Source organism: Onychostoma macrolepis, chromosome 22 (assembly GCF_012432095.1).
Source record: "Onychostoma macrolepis isolate SWU-2019 chromosome 22, ASM1243209v1, whole genome shotgun sequence".
In the NCBI taxonomy this organism is placed as follows: Eukaryota; Metazoa; Chordata; class Actinopteri; order Cypriniformes; family Cyprinidae; genus Onychostoma; species Onychostoma macrolepis.
In genome coordinates this window covers 21,388,254-21,409,744 of record NC_081176.1, presented here as the reverse complement: position 1 = coordinate 21,409,744, position 21,491 = coordinate 21,388,254, and the positions used below count along the sequence as shown (strand labels likewise).

General features: G+C 37.2%; 1 protein-coding gene across 1 annotated transcript in view; it reads left to right on the top strand.

Moving 5' to 3' along the window:
- The first annotated feature begins 328 nt into the window (after positions 1 to 328).
- ssbp4 (single stranded DNA binding protein 4) overlaps positions 329 to 21,491 on the top strand; it is a 62,398-nt gene continuing 41,235 nt past the window's right edge. The window contains exons 1-3 of the mRNA XM_058760706.1: positions 329 to 615; positions 8,426 to 8,498; positions 17,230 to 17,291. Of these exons, the coding sequence (XP_058616689.1) occupies positions 560 to 615; positions 8,426 to 8,498; positions 17,230 to 17,291 (191 nt within the window). The 5' untranslated portion in view covers positions 329 to 559. The remainder of the gene's footprint in view (positions 616 to 8,425; positions 8,499 to 17,229; positions 17,292 to 21,491) is intronic.

The following is a 21,491-nucleotide window of genomic DNA, read 5'->3' as shown; positions in this document are numbered from 1 at the left end:
AACACAATCCAAATTACAAAACAGATATCAAATAGCAATACTACAATCCAAACGGCATCATATTTCAAACTGTCAAACAAACCTTCAATTAGATGACTGGACATATAAAAAAATTAAGCAATAAAACGCCTCAGATTCCCAATCTCGGAACACAAGCGTAAATTCTTTCTTTTAAAACCTCAAAGTCATACACGAAGGCCCAAGGCAATGTTAGCGTCTCTTCCATATCAGTCCCTGAACCTAGTAAACACTGGAAGAGAGTGTGCGTTCCCCTTTAAGAGGCCCCCACCGTTCCCGACGAGGCGGGAGGCAGAACACATTCCTGGAACAGCGCGAGAGAGGGAAAAAAATCACCAGCGACCTGTTTCAAGTCCCCCCAATAGAAACTGTGCCTGATTTGTGGCCAATGTTGGAGATGTAAAAAAAAAAAAAAAAGAGGGAGAGAGGAGGAGGGGGGAGGGAAAACACTAAAGGGGGTAGCTATGGAGATAGAACGTTTTCCTGGCTGCTTTCTTTGACAGGTGTTGAGTGGGGTAAAAGTCTTAAAACAGAATCCAGCATGTACGCCAAAGGTAAAGGAGCTGTCGTCCCTTCTGATAGTCAAGCGAGAGAAAAGTAAGTGAATTGCTCGCGCTTTAAAGAGTCTCGCCTTGCTTATTACGGACTCGCAACTTTCTAAAACTGTGCGTACTATTGTTTGAAGGTGTATTTAGTGCGAACTTGCGCTCTGGAGTGATCGTCCTCGAGTCTTCTTAACTTTACATCCGCTTGTAGCACTTTAATGCGTTGAGTTGTCCGTGCATTTTCGATTTTATTTAAGTTTGTGTGCGCACGTGAACACTTGAACTGTCCAATGCATCCAGTCCGAGTGATGTTGCATGCTCGCATCTCTCATTTTGAAGCTTGTGCATCTTTTGCATCAACATTACACGCCGTGCATCTGTTGTTTAAGAGTTACATTACTGGGTAAACGCATCCGAGTCTTTTTCTCCCGGTTTTCGGACATGTATTAAAGTTGTGGAGGTGTTTAGTAGCCGTTCGTGTCTGTTTGAGCTGGTTTATTTCTTATTTAATGCTATTTATTTATGTTTTTTATCCCGTCGCATGTGTATTTGCATGTTTGGCTTTAAAGCTAACTGATAATTAAGTTATTTTAGTGATTCCGACACATTAATGCGTACATATTCCCGATATTTTGTGGTTTGTTGTAGCGCAAAGTACCGGTTTTTATGAAAACTCGTGTTGCTTCAAGTTTCGCTGACTTTCCACACTGCGTATTGTAATATTTTTATGGTAGTTCATCACCATGTGATTTTTATTTTTTTTTCCACTGTTGTGTACAATCTGTTGCCATAGAAACAACCTTACAAATCTTAAATGTAATAAAGTGACCTGTAATATTCATAAATCTGTCATATGGGGTCGAAGGTTACTGTGTCAGACTTGGAGACTATGATAGGACGTTTAGTATGGGAGTCTGAGATGATTTGCAGCTGTTTTGGAGATCTAACACACTTCCAAAGGAAGAATGTAAGGAAATATTGGTGGTCATAGGTAAACTGAATGAGAAGATGCTGTGTAGAAGATCAGCATTCACGAGAAGTTGCTTACAAGACCGTCTTTTGAGTTTTTCAAACTCAGTTGGAGTTATTATATCGTTCAGATGTTGTTTATCACTTTGAAACCACTCTTTTCAGTGTTTTCTGGTAGTTTTCGCATGGAAAGCTTCCCGAAATTTTGCGTTGAACCAGGTGTATCCAAAAGTTTGTGTATAAACTAGGTGCTTTTTCCAAGAAACGTGCAATTAAGGGGCTAAAATGACCATTTTGACTGTTATACTAATGAACATGAAGTTGTGTGTGTTGGTCTCGCAGGTTCTGCAAGGATGTAGACGGCTCCTCAAGTGTTGCTTACTGTTTCACGTGTTGTACTCAAAGATGAGGTGTTGTGACCACACAGGCTTTGGTCTGTCGTTGGAGGTTAATAAATTTGTCAGCACTAGTCAAGCAAAGGTGCCATTAAACTTCTCAAGGAACTGGTTTCGGTTTAGGATGCACTAAATGAAGTTTAAGCATCATTCATTGGCGTCCTTGGCAAGTTTGCTTTGGAGAAACTGCTTAAAGAAGTGAACTTTACGAATCAATAATGTCAAGTTTATTGCAACATTGTTGACTGAACGGATTTCAAAGCTTGAGTTCATCAAAGTTTATCGTCCACAGGTTCGATCTAATTCCGCGAATCAGTTGGAATGCCACAAGAAATTGCGTGGTGTGTTCTTTGGAGTGGAAATTAATGAAAATAGATTCTGATCTAGGTCTCCATCTCCTGTTTTCCCCCAACATCTTGAGCACTTCTCTGGGTTCCCTGAGTTTATTGGTGTGTCTAAGAGGCAGCGAGTAGGTCTGAATGCATGGTTTTGATTTCATCCAGATGGTTCAGCCTCCTTCATAGAGGTGTTTTCAGCAACATATAAAGGGAATCAAGCATGCACACAGAAACAGGACGTTGTTCTTATGAAGAGCGTCTGATTTGCTCTGTTTTGGATAAACGTTGCTCTCAGAGGTGGATGAGAATCAATTAATTTTCCGTCTTGGATAGCTGGATGTATGGCTTTTTAAGTTTACTTTGAAGAGAGATGTTCTCTGTAATTATTTAGGGGCATATTTAATGATTGCTCTCAGTTGTAACGCGGAAATGTCTGTTTTGTGCGCGCGTGTTTGGAAATCTTTTCTAAAAGAGCGCTCGTTCGGCTTTCATCAGAATAATTTAGATGGATTGCCTCATGAAAGTTTATCAACATTTATTTAGCACTATTGCGTTGCTGAATTTTTCTGTCAATCTTTGGTTATTATGAATGAAAGATCAGCTAAGTTGGGTCAAAAAGTGCAAGGATGTGGAACAAGGCCACACCAACAATATTATGACAGCACTTTTCATGATGCCAATGGAATGTCAGGCCACTTGTGATTGGTTGGCAAATAATTTAATTTAAAAACATCCATTGTGTTGCTCAGTTTGCCCACAAGTTGCATATAAGGCACTTACGTTCCATAGTTTTTTTAAAAAAAATTTCTGGTTAAATGATTGCTTTCAACTAAATATTTGCTCAAAACAGTTGGGATGCACTTTAAGTTTTATGGTTTTATTTATTTTTTGGTGTGTGTATTGTATATTTACATTTAGTTTACCATTTTCTGTCATCTAACAGTCACGTATTGTCAATATTTAACAACACTAATAATTTAATAATATTGTTAATTGTAATATTTTGTAAACCCCCCCCCCCCCAAATTTTAATAACATTTGTTTTAATTTTCATGTTCAAGTTGGCTTAAAATCATTATTTTTAGCTGTACTGTTAATTTTCTTTAAATAAGGAATTGTATAAAATTGAATATCAGCCATTTATTGACCAATAAATATTTTCCAGCTTATTGGTATCGGCCGGCAGTTTTGCAAAGTTTTCTTGACATTCACTGAAAAAAAATTAATGTAGAAACAAAGAAACCGCAAATAGCACATTGAATTAAATGGAAAATTTTACTGATATTGATATTAGACTGATATTGTATTTTCTTATAAATCATAGGCTACTCCAATAATCTTTGTTTTTGTTTACAACTTAAAATTTATTTTTACAGTGTGCCATCATCCTCAAAAACTACTCCAGGTAAAAGAAAATACAACCCAGACTGTGCAATACAGGTTTCTGATTGGCTGTTATATTAACTTGGGTCCTGAGGTGAAACTAAAGACTCCCTGATGCACAATATGCCTTAAAACTTCACTTCTAAACTTCAGCCACCTTTTGAGCTCTCCTCACATGCTGTTCATCTTCACACGAGACCCTGCAGCTAAATTATTGAAATGGAGACAGCAAAGTTCATTTGTTAACTGTCTGCGCTTAAGCTAGCTAAACTTGGCTCTGCCTCTTTTATGTATAAACGGAGTCTTGACTGGGAGCCTCGGGCGAGATGTCAAGATGTGTTCTCAGGTTAAGTCAGGAGAGCTCATCATGATGAGACCGGACACACAGCGAGCTGCCATGCCTGAATGGCAGAGCAAAAGCAGAACCTCGTCAGATATGCCTGTCCATCATCGGCGTATCGACATCCACGCAGCCGTTCGTACGCCGCTGTCAAGGTCTAAATTATCCCTGCTGCGCGGCTCTCACAAGCAGGCGTGTGAAAACGATAGCCCTCGACCGGTCTTACGGAGTCATTAATCTAAATATTAAGTCAATAGGTCCGCCTTCCTATTGCACACCGAGCTGTTGTATTGCATGAGGATTAGTTGAACGCACACTGAGCTTCTCAGCCTGTTGATCCTCCACCTGCGGTCTTGCTATTAGTCGAAATACCGATATGTTTCTCTGTCAGTATGACAAAAAGCGTTCCCCGAAGCCCACTGTAGATGAAGTCCTTCTCAATAATGCATCAGGCTGAGAGCAGGAACCCATCATCAACCTGCAGAAGCTCCTCAGATCATCCAGAGCTTACGATGAAAATTTCATCCAGCCACTCGTGGGAATCTCCGTTTGATCCATCTCAACGCCAGTTGGGTTCATACTAGCTGACTCGTGCTGTCGAGTACATGACTCCGTCTAGAGGTCAGGTTTTTAACAAACCAACTATCGTAGGGCTTTGCATGCAAACTACATCTTTTTTTTGTGATCAACATTTTATTAAACTTAACACAAAATTGTACACATTTCCTTGTTACATAGCAAATACATGTGTATACTCAGAAATACAAAACAAACAACATATTCAAACTATTTACAATTGCCAAAGCCTTGACACTAGAAAATAAAACTGATGCATATAACAAAAGAAAATACGGTATCATTTATAACGTTGTTGAGACCCATTTACATCATGTACTAATCCTAAGGGAAAATAGGTGGTTTCAAAACTACAGCAATAACTTTATCCCAAATATCCAAAGTTGAACTTCGTGCTTTATGAAGGATAGCCAATGATCTTTCTACAAGAACAATATCTCTAAAGTAATTGCATGCAAACTACATCTTTGAAATTGGTTGGCCAGTGGAATGTCTGAAAAACTAGTTGACTAGTCTTAAGGTCCATTGATTCACACCAAGATGATAAGTCCGGTTTTAAAAAACTGTTCCAATTCTATGAGAATAGAGAAGTTCAGACCACAACTATAATGGTAACGCCATTGAGGAACAATATTGTTGGAATCACTTTCAGAATAATTTTTTTCTAGCTGATAAAACATTGACAGTCAATCAGAATCCACTCGACTTTAAAAAGCTTGAGCATTTAGTGTGGCAGATGGCAAAACTGTAGCGTGCTTATAGTAAACAAAACTTTATGGTCTGATGGTGTGGATGCTAATGTAATTATCGTCATGGTTATCGTTATTAAAACCCTGGAGCATTTAAAGTGGCAACTGAAAAAACTGCAGCATGCGCTTATAATAAACACTGTTAATTGTCTATGAACGCTAAAAAAGTAAGCATTTAATGCAGCAAGCAAAACCAAACCGCAGTGCACGCTTGTAATAAACAGAATGTTATCGTTCCATTGGTGTGGACACTGATATAGTTATCTTTCTTGTTATCGCTCCTAAAAAGCCTGAGCATTTAAAGCATTAGGCGACAAAACTGTAGCTTATTCTTATAATAAACAGAACATTATCATGTGGACGCTAATGTAGTTAAAGATGCTGTTATTGTTCTTAAAAAGCTTGAGCATTGAAAGGGTTAGTTCACTTCCAGAATAAAAATTTCTTGATAATTTCCTCACCCCCATGTCATCCAAGATGTTCATGTCTTTCTTTATTCAGTCAAAAGTAAATTAAGGTTTTTGAGGAAAACATTCCAGGATTTTACTCCATATTTGGACTTTTTTTGGACATATTTGGATTCAGTGCAGCTTCAAAGGGCTCTACATGATCCCAGCCAAGGAATAAGGGTCTTATCTAGTCATTTTCTAAGACAAATAAAAATAATACTTTTTAACCACAAATGCTCGACTTGCATGCACATCTTCAAACATGGTGTAATCACGTTGGAAAAGTCGCGCGTGGTTAGTTCTTCGTTTGTGCACTTTTTGGTTCAAAAAGGTAGGGTAGGCCGAAAAAACCCTCAAATTTTCTCTTCCAATTTCAAAACCACACACCATCGTTGTTTTACCTTTTTTTTTGTAAAGGGCGTTTGACTTTCGTTGCACGTTGGCTTTGTAAACACTAGGTCAGTACTTCCGTTATTGTTATAGTTAACATTCTTAAAAAGCTGGAGCATTTAAAGCGGCAGGCAACAAAACTGCTTTGCGCACTTATAATAAAGAGCGTTATTGTCTGTTGATGTGGACGCCATTATAATTATCGGTATAATTATCGGTCTTGAAAAGCTTGAACATTTAAAAAAAAAAACTGATGACAAAACTGCATCATGTGCTTATAATAAACAAAGTGTTATTGTTCATTGATGTGGATGCTAATATAGTTATCATTGTAGTTATCGTTCTTGGTGTGAATGGGCCTTTAACTGTAAGATGGATTTTGCGGGACAGATTGAGTTTTTTGACGCTTGCGGCTAAGTGCTCAAAAAAGATATGACGTGGTCACCCAAAAAGTTGGTTTAAATTCTAATTTAAGCCCTGTTGATAAAAGTCTCGGAATTAATAAAGATTTCGATTTGTTCATCTAGGGTTTTTTTCCAAGTTGAGGAAGTCCATCATTTTGGGAATGATGTGAGAGGGTGGGTGTTAATGGTCTTCTGAGGTCAGTCTGTCAGGCGGTTGATGGACGTGGGTGTTCGTGAACTCATCACTTCACTGTGTGCTTCCGTCACATTGCTGGAAGAACCTGCGCAGATGTTCTGTGTTTTTGAGAAAATGATGTGTGACATGAGTTCCGCACCATACTTAAGATTATGAATTTCCATTCTTCTAAATGTTAAAAATGAGTGTAGTTAAATTAGAAGCAAAACTCTGAAATCTTTTCCTGCATTGCACAAAAGTACAACTTTGTTGACAGCTGTATATATATACTTGAGGGGAGCTCCTAAAATGAGTACGTCTGATGAAACACCAAGAAATAATTCAGACGTTTGAGGGGAAAATGAGTCCTTGGTATTTGATCCTTGAAGCTGTTCTTCTGGAGATGCTCTTTAAATAGTAATGAGGAGTGTTAAATGTGGATAGATAATGCATTTTTTTGTTAGGGCTGTCAATTTTAAAATTTTTGATTAAATTAGTTACAGTAATTACATTAATCATCAATATTTGCTGAAAAATATGAAGACATTTACACTTGATTACATTTAGATTAGTTTAATATTCATTACGAAGTGGCTCTTAGAAACATTGATTGAATTGCTCTGATGGTTGGAAAACTCCATATTAATTTATTTATGTGTCAGAGTAATAATTGAGTTATTTTTTTTTGTGGGTATTTTTGTAATTTATATTTATTTAATTAACTAAATCACATTATTTTTTTAAATAACTGCATCAGATTACTTAATTTAATCTTGATTAATTGAAAGCCCTAATTTGTATATGTTTAATGAAGGCTACTTTTAATTTAGCAGCTAAATTTCAAAATGTGCTATGAGGAATCCATGTTTTGAGTGTATGCATGATATTTACTTTAATAATTACACCAGTCAAAAATAAAAAATATATTTACCAGCTATATGGTATTATGTTTATTAATATGTATGCTAATATTAATATGCCATTAAATACATACATACTAGCATTCAAAATATAATAGATTTTACTCCACTGTCATATTAGCATAATAATATATAAATCAGCATATTTCTATTTCCTCTCAATGTTGAACATTTTTTGCTGCTTAATATTTTTAAATTTTTATTATTTCTTTGGAAACCAAAGAAAACTCTTTTTTTTTTTTTTTTCTTCTTCTTTTTTCCAGGAGTTATCGATGCATGAAACATTCAACATAACAGCATTTATTTAAAAAATAAATATTTTGTTGCATTATGAAAGTATTTACTGTCACTTATGATCAATTAAATGCATCCTTGCTAGGTATTAATACAAAAATCTTACTGACCACAAACTTTTGAATGCTAGCGTATATATTTGTTGTGGTATCAATCGATGTAAATAAATTTGACTTGTAATGATATTGACTTCATAAACTTGGTCAGACTTTAGTGTCAGAAATGAATGCTCCTTACCTCAAATCTCAGATTTCAACAATTTTTACCAGCCTGCATTTCCAAGAATGCTTTGCGACTAAGCACCTGTGAGGTTTCAACATGCACCAAAGTTAATTGCTGCAATGTGTTTGCTTGTCCATCTAGAATGGGAGAGCCTGTGGAACTGCATTTTTCTCACTTGAAGTTTGGGAACAACCCAAAACAGACAATTTATAGAACTAACTGAGATTTACAATGCCTTTTTCCTCTTTTGTCTTGCAGGTTAGCTTTATATGTGTATGAGTACTTGCTGCATGTTGGCGCACAGAAATCGGCACAGACCTTCCTGTCAGAGGTAAGCAGTTTCACACAATCTACTTTCCCAAGCAAACATTAGTCATTGTGTACTCAGGAAAAACGAATATTAATTCAAGCCAGGTTTGAGGCCAGAAATGAATACTTTTTGGTTGAGACTCGATTTGTTGTGCGTTTTATTCAATTGCTTTGTTTCAGCAAATATGAACTGTTACTTTTTGTGATATAGAGAGAATTTAGTTTCTCATTACAACACTCTTAAAGTCTGATATCTGATATTGTTTCTCCAAAGCATCCTGCTTTTATCTGCTAAAACATTGAAAGGTCTTGATCAATAAATGGAAGTGTCATTGCTATGATATTACATAATGTGTCACCAGTGTTTTTAAAAATCAGTTTGAGCGCCACTGAGGGGGCGCAATCACAGCATTAACATTTGTGCGGCTACTACTAGCGTGGTAAAGTGGATTGTCGTTACGGTTTTGTGAAGCGGTGGAGCTTCTGCTGTAGCTGTGTCAGTGCCGTTCTCACTATATGAATGTTATATAGAGCTTGAGTACACTACATGTCTGGAGTGGAGGTGATGCCACCACTTGTGTTTAGAACCGCTCTTAAACACGACTGTGTGTTAAAAGTCTGATTTAACGTTGGCCTCGGTGGGAATAGGAGCAATTGGTTTGTAATATAGCCTACTCTTGATCTCCTGATCTGCTGTAATGCTCCCTTTTAAGGCCGATCAAAGACTTGTATTGGTTTGTTGTCTTTTTAAGAAGTTCTACAAAGTTTGTTAGCCTATACTTGAATGAATAAAGAAGCCAGTTTATGTGGACCTTGATTTAGTTGCATTTTTAAAGATTTTGCCAACCTGCGAGCTTAAAATTGATCACAAAATGCTTTTATTGTGCTTTGTTGAAAGTCATTCATAGTTGTTATAGGGCTGTATCCATTTTATTTTTTTCCAAATTCCATTTTTTCCGTTTGAATTTTTCTGGATGTCGTTTTTTTTCTCATTGTAATTTGTCTAGGTCCTATTATAATGGTTAAATTAAATTTTATTAATCAAAAAGCATGTCTAATTAATTTTCATTATTTCAATTAAAAATATTAAACGGCAATTTATTTAAAGTGTAACAAAAATAACATTTTTAAGGCCTTATGAAATTTTTTTTTGTCTCAAATTCAGTTTTATTTTTTTCAAATTCTATTTTCCATTAATTTTCTGTATTCCATTTTAATGGTTTCATTTAATATTAATAATCAAAGCATCTCTAATTAATGAATTTTATATATTTTTTTTAAATTTGTGTTTTTCCAGAAATACTGTTGTGTATTTACATTTTTCTGCTAAATAAATTCTGGTAAATAATTTTTCTGGTGGATATTTCTGGTAAAAATAATGTTTTAATTAGGGCTGTGCAATTAATCAAAATTCAGTTTCGATTTCGGCCTCCAAAGATTATGAAAATATATTAATCGAGATAAAATGATTATTGCGCCCCATTCACCCCCTTTCCAGCGGTGCGCTTTCACTCCTCCATAAAAGTCCATTTCCACGTGTAAATCAGTGTTAATTTTGTCAGGCATTTTTGATTTAGTCTTTATCTTGAGACGAAAATGCTTAAAGGGATACTCCATCCCAAACTGAATATTTTGTCATTGATCACTTACCCCCATGTCGTTCCAAACCCGTAAAAGCTTTGTTTGTCTTCGGAACACAATTTAAGATATTTTAGATGAAAACCGGCAGGCTTGTGACTGTCCCATTGACTGCATAGTAAATTGCACTGCCAAGGTCCATAAAAGTATGAAAAACATAGTCAAAGCAGTCCATCTGCCATCAGACGTGCAATCTGAATTTTATGATGCGACGAGAACTCTTTTTGTGCGCCAAAAAAACAAAATATCGACTTTACTCAACTTTTTCTGCTCCTTCGTGACACTTCCTGCAAGCGCGCTCATGAGTTCACCAGCAGAGCACAAGCGACGCAAGCACGCCTCAGATGACGCAGCACATTTTACGGTGTACGCTGGCCTCGACGTCAGTTTACGTCATGCGTCATCTGAGGCGTGCTTGCGTCGAACGAAGCTTTTACGGGTTTGGAACGACATGGGGGTACGAGATTAATGACAAAATATTCAGTTTGGGGTGGAGTATCCCTTTAACAGTCTTAGTCACATTTTAGTCATTTGAGTCTTTCATAGTTTTAGTCGACGAAAAGTCACTGCATTTTTGTTAACTTTTAGTCAATACTTTTAGTCAAACTGCAGTTACCAGCATTTATTTTGGTAGCTATTTTATATGTAGTCTTCAAACAAAAATAGTCTTTAATTGTTCTCTCTTTAGACCAAGTCAATTAAGCTTATGAGAAATTTGAATCAAGGATTGAATTTGGAAAAACTGGAATAAATTTTTTTGGTAGAGATACAAATTAAACTCATTTTTCAGATACAGTAGGTTTACTTAAGTATACATTTATTTAACATCTTTTGTTGGTTAACATTGATGACACAGATAGGTATTTAATTAGGAATGCTATCCCTTTAAGACGGAAGGTATGCATGTAATACTTGCCACACATTCAGTTTTCACCCACCTGTTTACGTTCACTTAAGCCATAACCGACTGTTTTTAAGTGAGATACTCTCTACACGATAGACATTTGGACTGCTGTGTATGTATCTGAGCGCTGAGAACTGATTGCGCGCTGTATGAGAACTGAAGAAGCGAAGCGTGCGAGAGAGAGTAGGGTCGACTGATATGTGTTTTTCAGGGCCGATACCGATAACCGATATACATGTCTGGTATAAAAATAAAAATTAATGTCAAAATTAAGAATAACAAGGGCTCTGACAAAAACTGCCTTCCCTGGTGTTGGTTGCACTTCTTACTCTTGTCTTCCTCCATGCATCCATCTACAATAAGGGTAATATAAAGAGAGAGTTAAAAGTGGGGCCAACTGCATGCTTCATGATTAAGCCTATGAATACTGTACTACAGCTAAACAGCTTGGGGAAATGTAAGTATTTGGCTTCAATAATTTACATGTTAGAAATGTATGTGTAATAGCATAACCTCTCATAATCATAATGAGTGTAAATAATTTAATTGTCTTCATAGCTCCATTGTAGAAGTTGCGAAGAAGACCGCAACTATTTTAATTAAACTATAACACTAATAGCCTGTTATAGGCACACTTGGTTCAATAGCCTATTGAAATGTCACAATTTCTGTCATCCTAATCTTGGCCTATGTGACTGTATCTTAATCTTGGCCTATGTGACAGTAATTTCCATTAGTTTTAATTTACAGTGCAGTGCAAATGAAGCCATAAAACATTAATTTCATTTATCTTTTAATCAAATGAGAGTTAAACTCTATTTTTTGGCAAACAAATGGGTTTACCATTCAAATTAAAACATGGAAGAAATAGCGTATTGTGTGATTTATTCTTTTAAACAAAAGTTGTAATTGTTGTAGTAGTATTAGTAGATAAACCAAACTTTTATTTTGACGGGTTGCCATGAGGACCTCTTAAGTTTCTGTAGCCTATGTATATGATATGACGATCGTTTTGCTCAAATGAAACTGTCAAATGCTCATCAAGTAACTCTCAGAGCAGTTCTGGGGATGTTGTTCATGTATTTATGTCCTCATTTAGTGAGACGGCAGATGCTGAAAACACCGCGAGCGTCGCACACTTCAGTGTGTGTGTACTAATCAAAACCGTGTCTGTGCCATTCACATAATATGAGACACGCAGACATGCAGAATTCATATTTAAATAGTCTTTTTGCAGCTTAATATTTACAGATATTAGTCCATAGCGTGAGTCAATTTAAGTGTACTGACCTACTTTTGATTAATTAATCCAAACTTTGACAAATTCCGTGACTCCGAGAAATACAGTAAATTTCATTTATATGACTGGATTCCGCGATTCCGTCCGCGTTTTCCCCATCGCGGAAACCTTAAATAGATAATATTGAGTTGTTTTGCAACTTCAGTGTAGTGGATTGTGATTTATTGCAACTTGAGCAATGTCTGCTGCTGCCTTTGAGAGACAATTGATGCGTGATCACTGAAGCAGCTCCAGTTAGCAAACACTTTTGGTGTGAGAGTGCCTTTAGCCTTCCACATTGATTGGTCGAACTCGTGACTCCCAACAAATCAGATGCGCGGTGGGCGGAGACTGCTCTAGGCCACAGAGTGGTGAATTCTGACAGGCTGCATCAGAGCCAAATAGCGCGTTTCAAAATTAAATAATTTTATCGGCACATCGGTTTTGAAAATGACCGATACCGATAATCATAAAAATGCTTAATATCGGCGCCGATAATCGGTCAACCCCTAAGAGAGAGCACTTCTATCAGCGCGATTCCACCTATCGCGCCTTCGCTAATTTTAAGTTAATCGACAACGAATTGTGACTCCTGGGAAAAAACGGGACGTTTGGTCACCCTATCCCTAACCCTTCAGGTTTTGGTAGCCTATCTGTCCGCTGCGGCTGCCATACTGAGACTAGATATAACGCCCCTCATCTGATTGTAATCCAATGACAGGGACGCACATTTTGAAAGACAAGACCGTTAACTTGGCCTATAGGATGTATTTTGAATGTCCGGTAGTCCTCAAATAACATTCTAGTCCCGTCTCGTCTTGTTAACGAAGACGCGGCATAAATTTCTTCATAGTTTTTATCATCAGATATTAGTTTTAGCTCGTCAACGTCTCGTTTTAGTCACAGAAAAAAGGTTCGTTAACAAATATTTTTTGTCGTCGTCTTCATTGATGAAATTAACACTGGTGTAAATCAGTAAAATCATGTAACGTAACTTGTGCAAAATGGGACGAGCTTGAGTTATTAAAGTTGATTAGGTTTATTAATGTTTTAAAAGCGCGAAAGAGAACTTGCACTTCCTCAGGAGGCTTGCGATCAGAGACGGAACAGAACACGGACATGTAAAGTAATCTTTTAGCACCTAAACGGTCAAATACACACAAAAATGAGTCAAAATGCAGCGCTTGGTGATTATTCACGTAAACCTTCGTCGGTTATGTAATAAATAAATATAAACCGATGAGAATGAAAACATGTGTAACAGTAAATTGGATCTGTGTGGCTCTTAAAGTGACTGCGGGCTATATTCCTGCTGCCGACTTTGGGCTTAATATTAATCAAACAACAAAAGACAAAGACAAAATCACTCACTGCTCTTCACAGAAGGTCTTTTGTAGCTTTAATAAGAAACAAAGGAAGTTTAATTCTTACAGTGAATACTATGCTGTTTTATTTTACATTTGATTATTCAATTTATATAGGCTGTTAACTGAATACTTTAGTCTTGCATAAAAAAAAATTGGTTATATGGCCCACTAATAATCGTGTTAAATAATCGTGATTTACAATATTGACCAAAATAATTGTGATTTTTGTCATGATCGAGGAGCCATAGTTTTAATTATAATTTTATTAGTAGTAGTAGTAGTACTATCATTACATTAAGTAGTATTTCCATCACAGTTTCTTCAAGTTAAACCAAACTTTTATTTTGTCACGTTGCTGTAGGGATTCACGATATACCGGTACTGGAAAAATACCGGTGTATATTATATTTCAAATGGTACGATATCATAATTTTGCACATTTCGTTATTTCATATGCTGCTGTTACGAAGTACACCTGTAGGTGGCAGTGCTTCCCAAATTGCTGTGCAACCGGTAAATGTGACAACAGAATAACGCGATGGATCAAACAGATGAAACTCTTATCAACGCACCCAAAATGAATAAATAAAGAGAACAGTAGAAGTGAAATATGGCATTACTTTGCATACAAAACAGATGACAAAGGTCAACGAACTGACCTTATTGCACCTGTATGCAAGTGTTGCTATAAATCATGTGTTCAGCGCACATACAGATGTGATACAGTAAGCTCAAATGTGCATGTGTGACAAGCTAGAACCAGTGAAGTTTTGGTCCCGTAATATATGCACTTGTATTTCATACAATTGAATATTAATTGAATTTGAAATAAGCAAGAGTTTTGCTATATTAATCTTAGTATCAATAATATGAAGGGAATGTTTCTGCCGCGCTGCCGGCCGCTCATATGAAGCAGCCAAGAGAGCGAGAGCGAGATTTATATTTAATGCTTTTTCTTTGGCTATCTGAGCCTGAAATCTGAAAACAACCTGAGAGAGTGAGAAATAATAACGTGATTTTGAATATTACTTTGACTGTTAGAATAACACTTTAAAATAAAGCAAACATTTGTTGCATTAATTGCGTTACTTCAGTTGTATTTTTTTCTTCAAACTCAAAATGTAACCCATGTTCCCTGTAGGTTTTTTGTTAAAGTTTGATACGAAGGTATTAAGATATGAATCTGTTTTTATTATTATTATTTTAATAAAATTGTTTTCTTTTGAGGCTGGTTATTTGTCACCTATGGTATCGATTTAGTATCGATACCGAGGTATTACATTCTGGTATCGTACCGAAGCCAAAATTATGGTATCGAGCCATCCCTAGGTTGCTGTGAAGACCTTTTAAGTTTCTGATTGAATATGACATGACAATAGTTTTTCTCAAATGAAATGGTAAAATGCTCATGAAGTGAAAAACAGTGAGCGTTATGTGCGCACTTCAGTAAGTGTGTAGCAATCGAAACTAATAATTTACACAGAGACATGCAGAGCATGCAGGATTCATATAGTATTTTTGCAGCTTAGCACAGACATTAGTCCATATTGAGTTTTGATTTAAGTGTACTGGCCTGCTTTGTTGTATCCATCCAAAATTAGGCAAATTCCGTGACATTCCGCGTTATACAGTAAATTCCGTTTTTATCACTGGATTCCATGATTCTGTCTGCGTTTTCCGCATCACTGAAATCATAGGGCCCTATTGTTCGAAGCAGGTGACGTCCATTCAGGTTTTCAGTTCATAATTTGAATGTCTACGGGAGGCGTTTTTGACAAGATTTTGTTTGTAGTTATAAAGATGTGTAAATGTTAATTGTTTGACATTATAAGACATTAACAAGATTGTGTACCTCTTCTTTAGTGCTTCAGGACCTTTACAGATTGTGAACTTTTTAAATGTTATCATCTATCTTATTGCATTTGCTGCGGTCCTCTGGTACCTGCTGTGTTTGTTTTTGTGGGTATCATTAAGCGCTTGCAGTGGACTTCCAAATGCACCCTGTGTTTTTAAATGTTTTGCTCAGACAAAGTTTGACAGAGATAAAGCACTGTGCCAAAGTCTGGCCTTGTGCTTGTGAGAATCTCCAGGGATCTTGGTCAGACAGGTGAGATGTTGCTGTTTCTGAGTTTTAGCCAGTATAAGGTGCCACAATACTCAGATATTTAATAAAAAAGTACTGCCTTAAAATTTAAGGCAGTACTTTTTTATTAAATACCTGTGTACTACAGTACAATATCATAATTTCACACAAGTTTCAGTACTTGGACAACTCAATATGTTGAGTGAGATTCATGAAATGAAAACGAACATAACACTCCAAGTAAAATAAGTGATGAACATTATTACAAAAATAAAAAACACTACTGAGCCATGAAAATGTACTGTACTGTACTTTTTAAATAAATATTAATATATTAATTAACTTGATCATTCATGTTAGTTCATAGTGCATGAACTAATAATAACATACAACTTAATTCAAAAATGTATTTGTAAATTATGAATTAACAATCTAACAATGAACAATACTCCTACAGCATTAATATTACTTAATGTTACAAATGGACTCTTGGAAATTGTCCATAAAGTGTTATTGATAAATTGGTCGAATTCTGCAACTTAGGCCATATATGCATGCAAAATTAGACTGTACACAGCAAGTAAATATTAAAGAGTCAACAAGTAAACAGATGGCTGTGTTTACCAACGTTTCAGTGTTTTTGTAACGGCAGTAGGGCGTCAACATGCGTGCCGTCGACAGTCGTCATTACCGCCGTTGCTATTCAATTAGGCGAATGCTCGTCAGATCTCGAGACCTTAGCGTAGGCACACTTGTACACCACAGGGGAGGTCTTTCGGCCCAGGCAGGTACACAGCAGGAGGACGCACCTGTGCATTGAAGCTTAATGAGGGAGCAGTCACCTGCTTGTTCCCTTTGCCACCTCACAATTACTGCTGAAACTCCCTCTACTTACACCTTGGACCTCAAGGGGCTACACAGCTCTGCACTGATCAGCACAAACACACACAAGCTTTAAAACATTGTTAATCAGTCCCTTACATCAGGGAGACGCAGAATAATGCACATCAGCTTTTTGGGTGCATAGTTATGGACAGGGCGTGTTGTAAAATCGATATGTCTGCTTGGAAAAGTACCATCCGTTACAGTGGTAGGCTGAGAAGGTGTAATCTGTAAAGAGAGAGAACGTGACCGGATTTGGTGTAGAAAATCACCATTAGGTAATGCTTGAAATGTATATCACTTCATATATCAAATGAGCCAGTCAGTGTGACCCTAAACCAATGAGACCTAAATATAGGGCTTCTTTAAGACCACCTATTTAACAAACCTTTTGGATAACACAACAGCTAAATGGTTTTTGTAGATCCCTAGGCTGTAGCGATTGGTCTGCTGAACCAAAAGAGCTAGATGTTTAATTGTTTTTCATTGTTTTAATATTGTAAAAGAGCTTTTTAACTGTAGTTCATGCCTTGTGAACCTGGTCTATTCATACTTGACCTCTTTTTCTCTGTCTCTCTCTGTCTGTTTCTACCTTTTTAGATCCGATGGGAGAAGAATATCACATTAGGAGAGCCTCCTGGATTCCTGCACTCATGGTGGTGGTATGTATCGATCTTGTAACTCAAAACCCATAACATTCTCTGCCGGTATGGCCATGCTGGCTGTTAGCAGTAGTAGAGGAGCCTAAATGAACGCTGGTCCATTATTCTTGGAAGTAGGTATCTGTATGTTGCCATACAGCATTAGGCCTGTTTTATACACTGACGTTAGTGTAAAATGCTGTGGAAGCATGTGAAAAATCTTAATGTATGACTGTTGGTTGATTTCAAGACAGGTTCTTGTATTGGTCTTTTTCTCTGTGAACCTTAGCCAGGATAGAGGGCATATTTAATTTGAAATAATTATGTGAATTAAAATTCGGTTGTGAGGTGTCGACGTACAGTCCTCTCAGTAAGATCCAATATTCACAACCCTGTTGAAAAGACCAGGATTGTGCCTAAAAGGCTTCTTAACTTACTTAAATAGCAAGTTTCCCTTGGTCAACCAACAGAGAACCCAGACTCTGATAGTTAAAGGAGTAGTTCACTTCCAGAATGAAAATTTCCTGATAATTTACTCACCCCCATGTCATCCAAGATGTTCATGTCTTATTCTCCTGTGGAAAAGAAATTAAGGATTTTGAGGAACACATTCCAGGATTTTTCTCCATATAGTGGACTTCAACAGGGACCAACGGGTTGAAGGTCCAAATTGCTCTATACGATCCCAGTCATTTTCTAAAAAAAATAAAAATGTATATACTTTTTAACCACAAATGCTTGTCTTGCACAAGCTTGACTTCATGCATTATAGAGTCAAATTGGAAAGGTCACGCGTGATGTAGGTGGAAGTCCCGACCCGGTGTTTACAAAGCGAAGGTCCAAAGAAAGTCGAACCCCTTACAAAAAAACAACAATGTCGGGTGATTTGAACTTGGAGGAGAGAATGAGTTTTTCGCATGACCCTGCATTGATGTTGCAGTTTGGACCTTCAACCCGTTGGCCACCATTGAAGTCTACTATATGTAGAAAAATTCTGGAATGTTTTCCTCAAAAAATTTAATTTATTTGCGACTGAAGAAAGACATCTTGGATGACATGGGGGTGAGTAAATTATCAGGAAATTTTCATTCAGGAAGTGAACTAGGCTACTCCTTTAACCAGCTTTTTTGCTAGTAAAAACATGGCTAAGCTAGTGGACTAGCTAGACTAGCAAAGAAGCTGCCATAAACCAGTTTGCACTTGCTTGGAAAATCATGCTTATCTAAGAGCTAGTGTTTACACCAGGGAACCCTTGTGTCCTGCAGATTTTTTTTGTCTTCTGGTAATTTTCGGAAACATTCATTTTCAAAGTTTTGTCAGTCAAACTATCGAGCCCAAGGTACACAACAGTAGAACCAATCAAACAGACTGTACACCTATCCATTACGGCCTTATTTCACTGTATCCAAATTAAATATGGCATCTATCCTGACTTGGGTCCATTGGAGACTCTCATGTTTGTCTGGAATTCACGTTATGTTCTTAGCTTACTCAAAAATAAGATCAGTGTGTGTGTAGATCAGGTTCACACAGAGCAGTGTGTTCATTTATCACACTCAACTTATTCTCCATCTTGGATTACTGGCTCCCCTCTGTGAGATTATTAGGAGTCTAGTAGGTTTTGGAGGGTCCCTGTATGGTGTTGACACTATTGGAGGAGCGTCTGTCTGGAGCTGTAACACGTAGAGGAGGGGGGTCGTGTCGGGGTTTTAGGGACTCGGAGGGGCCACGGAGTACCGCCCTCTTCACCAACCCCCCTCCCCCAAACAAAAGGGCCAGATGGTAAGGGAAAGCCAACCCCTCCCCCCTGTGCGTACCCCCACCAACCTTTGTCTGGAGGCCTGTCCTTTGTTTGCGGAAGAACCCTCAAACGGATTAACTCCTTGCATTCCAGTCTTCTTTGTGTTAAACAGCCAAATCTCCTTCTCCGCTGCCCCTCCACCCCCCCTTTGCATTTTCTTCCCTTCTGTCTAAGGCAGTTTCCTGTTGTAAGGGGGTTTGAATGGTAGCACCAGGCTCTGGGGTGGGGCAGAAGGGGGTGGAGGCAAAGTTTGGTGAGAGGGGCAGTCATCCACATCTGTTGTAAGGCAAGCAAGGGGTTGGGGGTGGAGGTTTTAGTTAGGGTGCAGGTGTAGATCGCAAAAAAAAAGGATGACTGTTTGCGATTTATCTTGGGCATAGATTTGTTTAATCGATGTCTGGTAAGAAAGAAGAAAGTCGAGCGGCAGAAATGTTACATGGATTTACTTTCACATGACCTAAAGCTGACATCCTCCTTTGTGATTGGTATAGATGGCAGAAAAGCCACACAGAAGTGTTCACCTCAAGTACATTAATTTAAATGCAACCGTGTAACGGAGGAAACAAACTAAAAAAGAAAGGCTGTTATGGTTGCGTGTGCATTTTAAAGTTGACCTGGGTGTAAATGAAAACCGGTAGAACACAACATGTCTTTAAATAATCAATCATACTGCATAATTTTTTTCTTCTCTGACATAACACAGTCTGCAAATGAAAAGGCAGCTGATTTACATCTTACACTGATAAACTCTTAGGTCAGGTCATGTTTTACAATATTGCTTTGATGCTGAGAGCAAAAGAAACATATGTGGGTTAACAAATGGACATAATATTTATTTTCTTTTATATTGTTTGGTTACGTCTTTTTGTTGTTGCATGAGCGTTGTATAATTTTCTAACAAGTGTTTTCTGTGTAGTACTTCTGATGTATTGCAGCATGTTTTCAAAATAATGGCCCAATAATGGATAAATTTTTCTTGTCTTAAAGTAAATAATTTGTCTAACACTGCCAAATGGCTATTTAGGCATTGTTTTAGCAAACTCTTATTCAGGCTCTTTGTATTTTAATGGGTAAATGCCCATGCCATCTAATTGCTTCCTTCTACATATTTGTTTCTTGCTGAATATAAAAAAAATACGACACATTGAGGTATTGCAAATTGTTTTTCTGGGTGTATATTTTCTTATATTATCTATTATCAAAAGGAAAAAATGTTGGAGACATGGTATAGTGGGAAGTGTACATGTACAGGCCTGTTGCAAGTGCGGGCAACCAGTGTTCGAATTCAGTGGTTTAGGTCATTGCCCAATCCCAATACCCCTTTTTTCCCTGCTCGTTTGCTGTAATATTTTAATTAAAAAATACCTATAGTTTTTCTTTTGTGTATTTTAAGTTTTATTACTTTAAAAAAAATAAACAATTCAGTTTTTATTTTGTTTGTGTTGTTTTATTTTTTGGGGGGTAATTTCATGCTTGGTAGACTAATATAAGTGTCACTCTTCTTTGTATTTTAAAAGCCACTCAGGTATGTCATAGTGTCATCACACCAGCTTTTTAAAGACAAACTATAAAGCATTAAACGAGTTTTCCTGCTGCAATCAAGGTAACCAAACTCACTCCCCAAAAAAAAAAAAAGTGGCTTGCTCGTGCTCTCCATTCCTCCCCACCTTGATGTGTGTCTAGTTGCGGCTTTTCAGTAACAAAGTGTAACTGGCGTCTTATTTCATTTCCCCTGCACCCTGATTGGATTTGAGATGGTCCTGCTGTCTCCCTCCAGCAGCTTTCCGACAAAGCTGCAATCTCTTTAACGGCAGCTGATAGATATGATAATGCCGCCTGGCTTTATTGTGCACTGACTGAAGGGCGAAGAACAGGCATGACGTTCCTCTGTCAAAGTGCCTTTCTTGCTTTTTCTTTTCCCTTCCTTTCACCTGTTTTATTTGTTTCCTGGTTTATGGCTTCTATAGGATATGAGGTGTTAATGTATGGTACCTCCTACTGAGCACTCATTTACGCACTTATGTATGGTTCTTGTAATGCATCTTTTTTTCTCTGCTTACTTCTCTCATTTAGATGGAGTAGATCATCCCCACCATTGTTAAAAATCACCTCCACGTTATAAAGGAATAGTTAACCCAAAAATTCTTACAAATACGTGACTTTATTTCTTCTGTGAAATACAAAAGGTGAATTTTTGAAGAACATCTTGACATGAATGAGGACTAGGGCTATTTCTCCAAAATGACAAAAAGCAACATTGGTCCAAAGAATGCTATACCAGTTTTTGGAGCTTTACAATGGCTTTGTGTGAAGATCAGATTGAAATTTAGGCCTATGCGCCCTAGCTGTTTTTGATGTTCATGAGAGATGTTTGATTTGTGAATAAATCATTTTGAGTCGGAGAATCTTCATCTATTTCT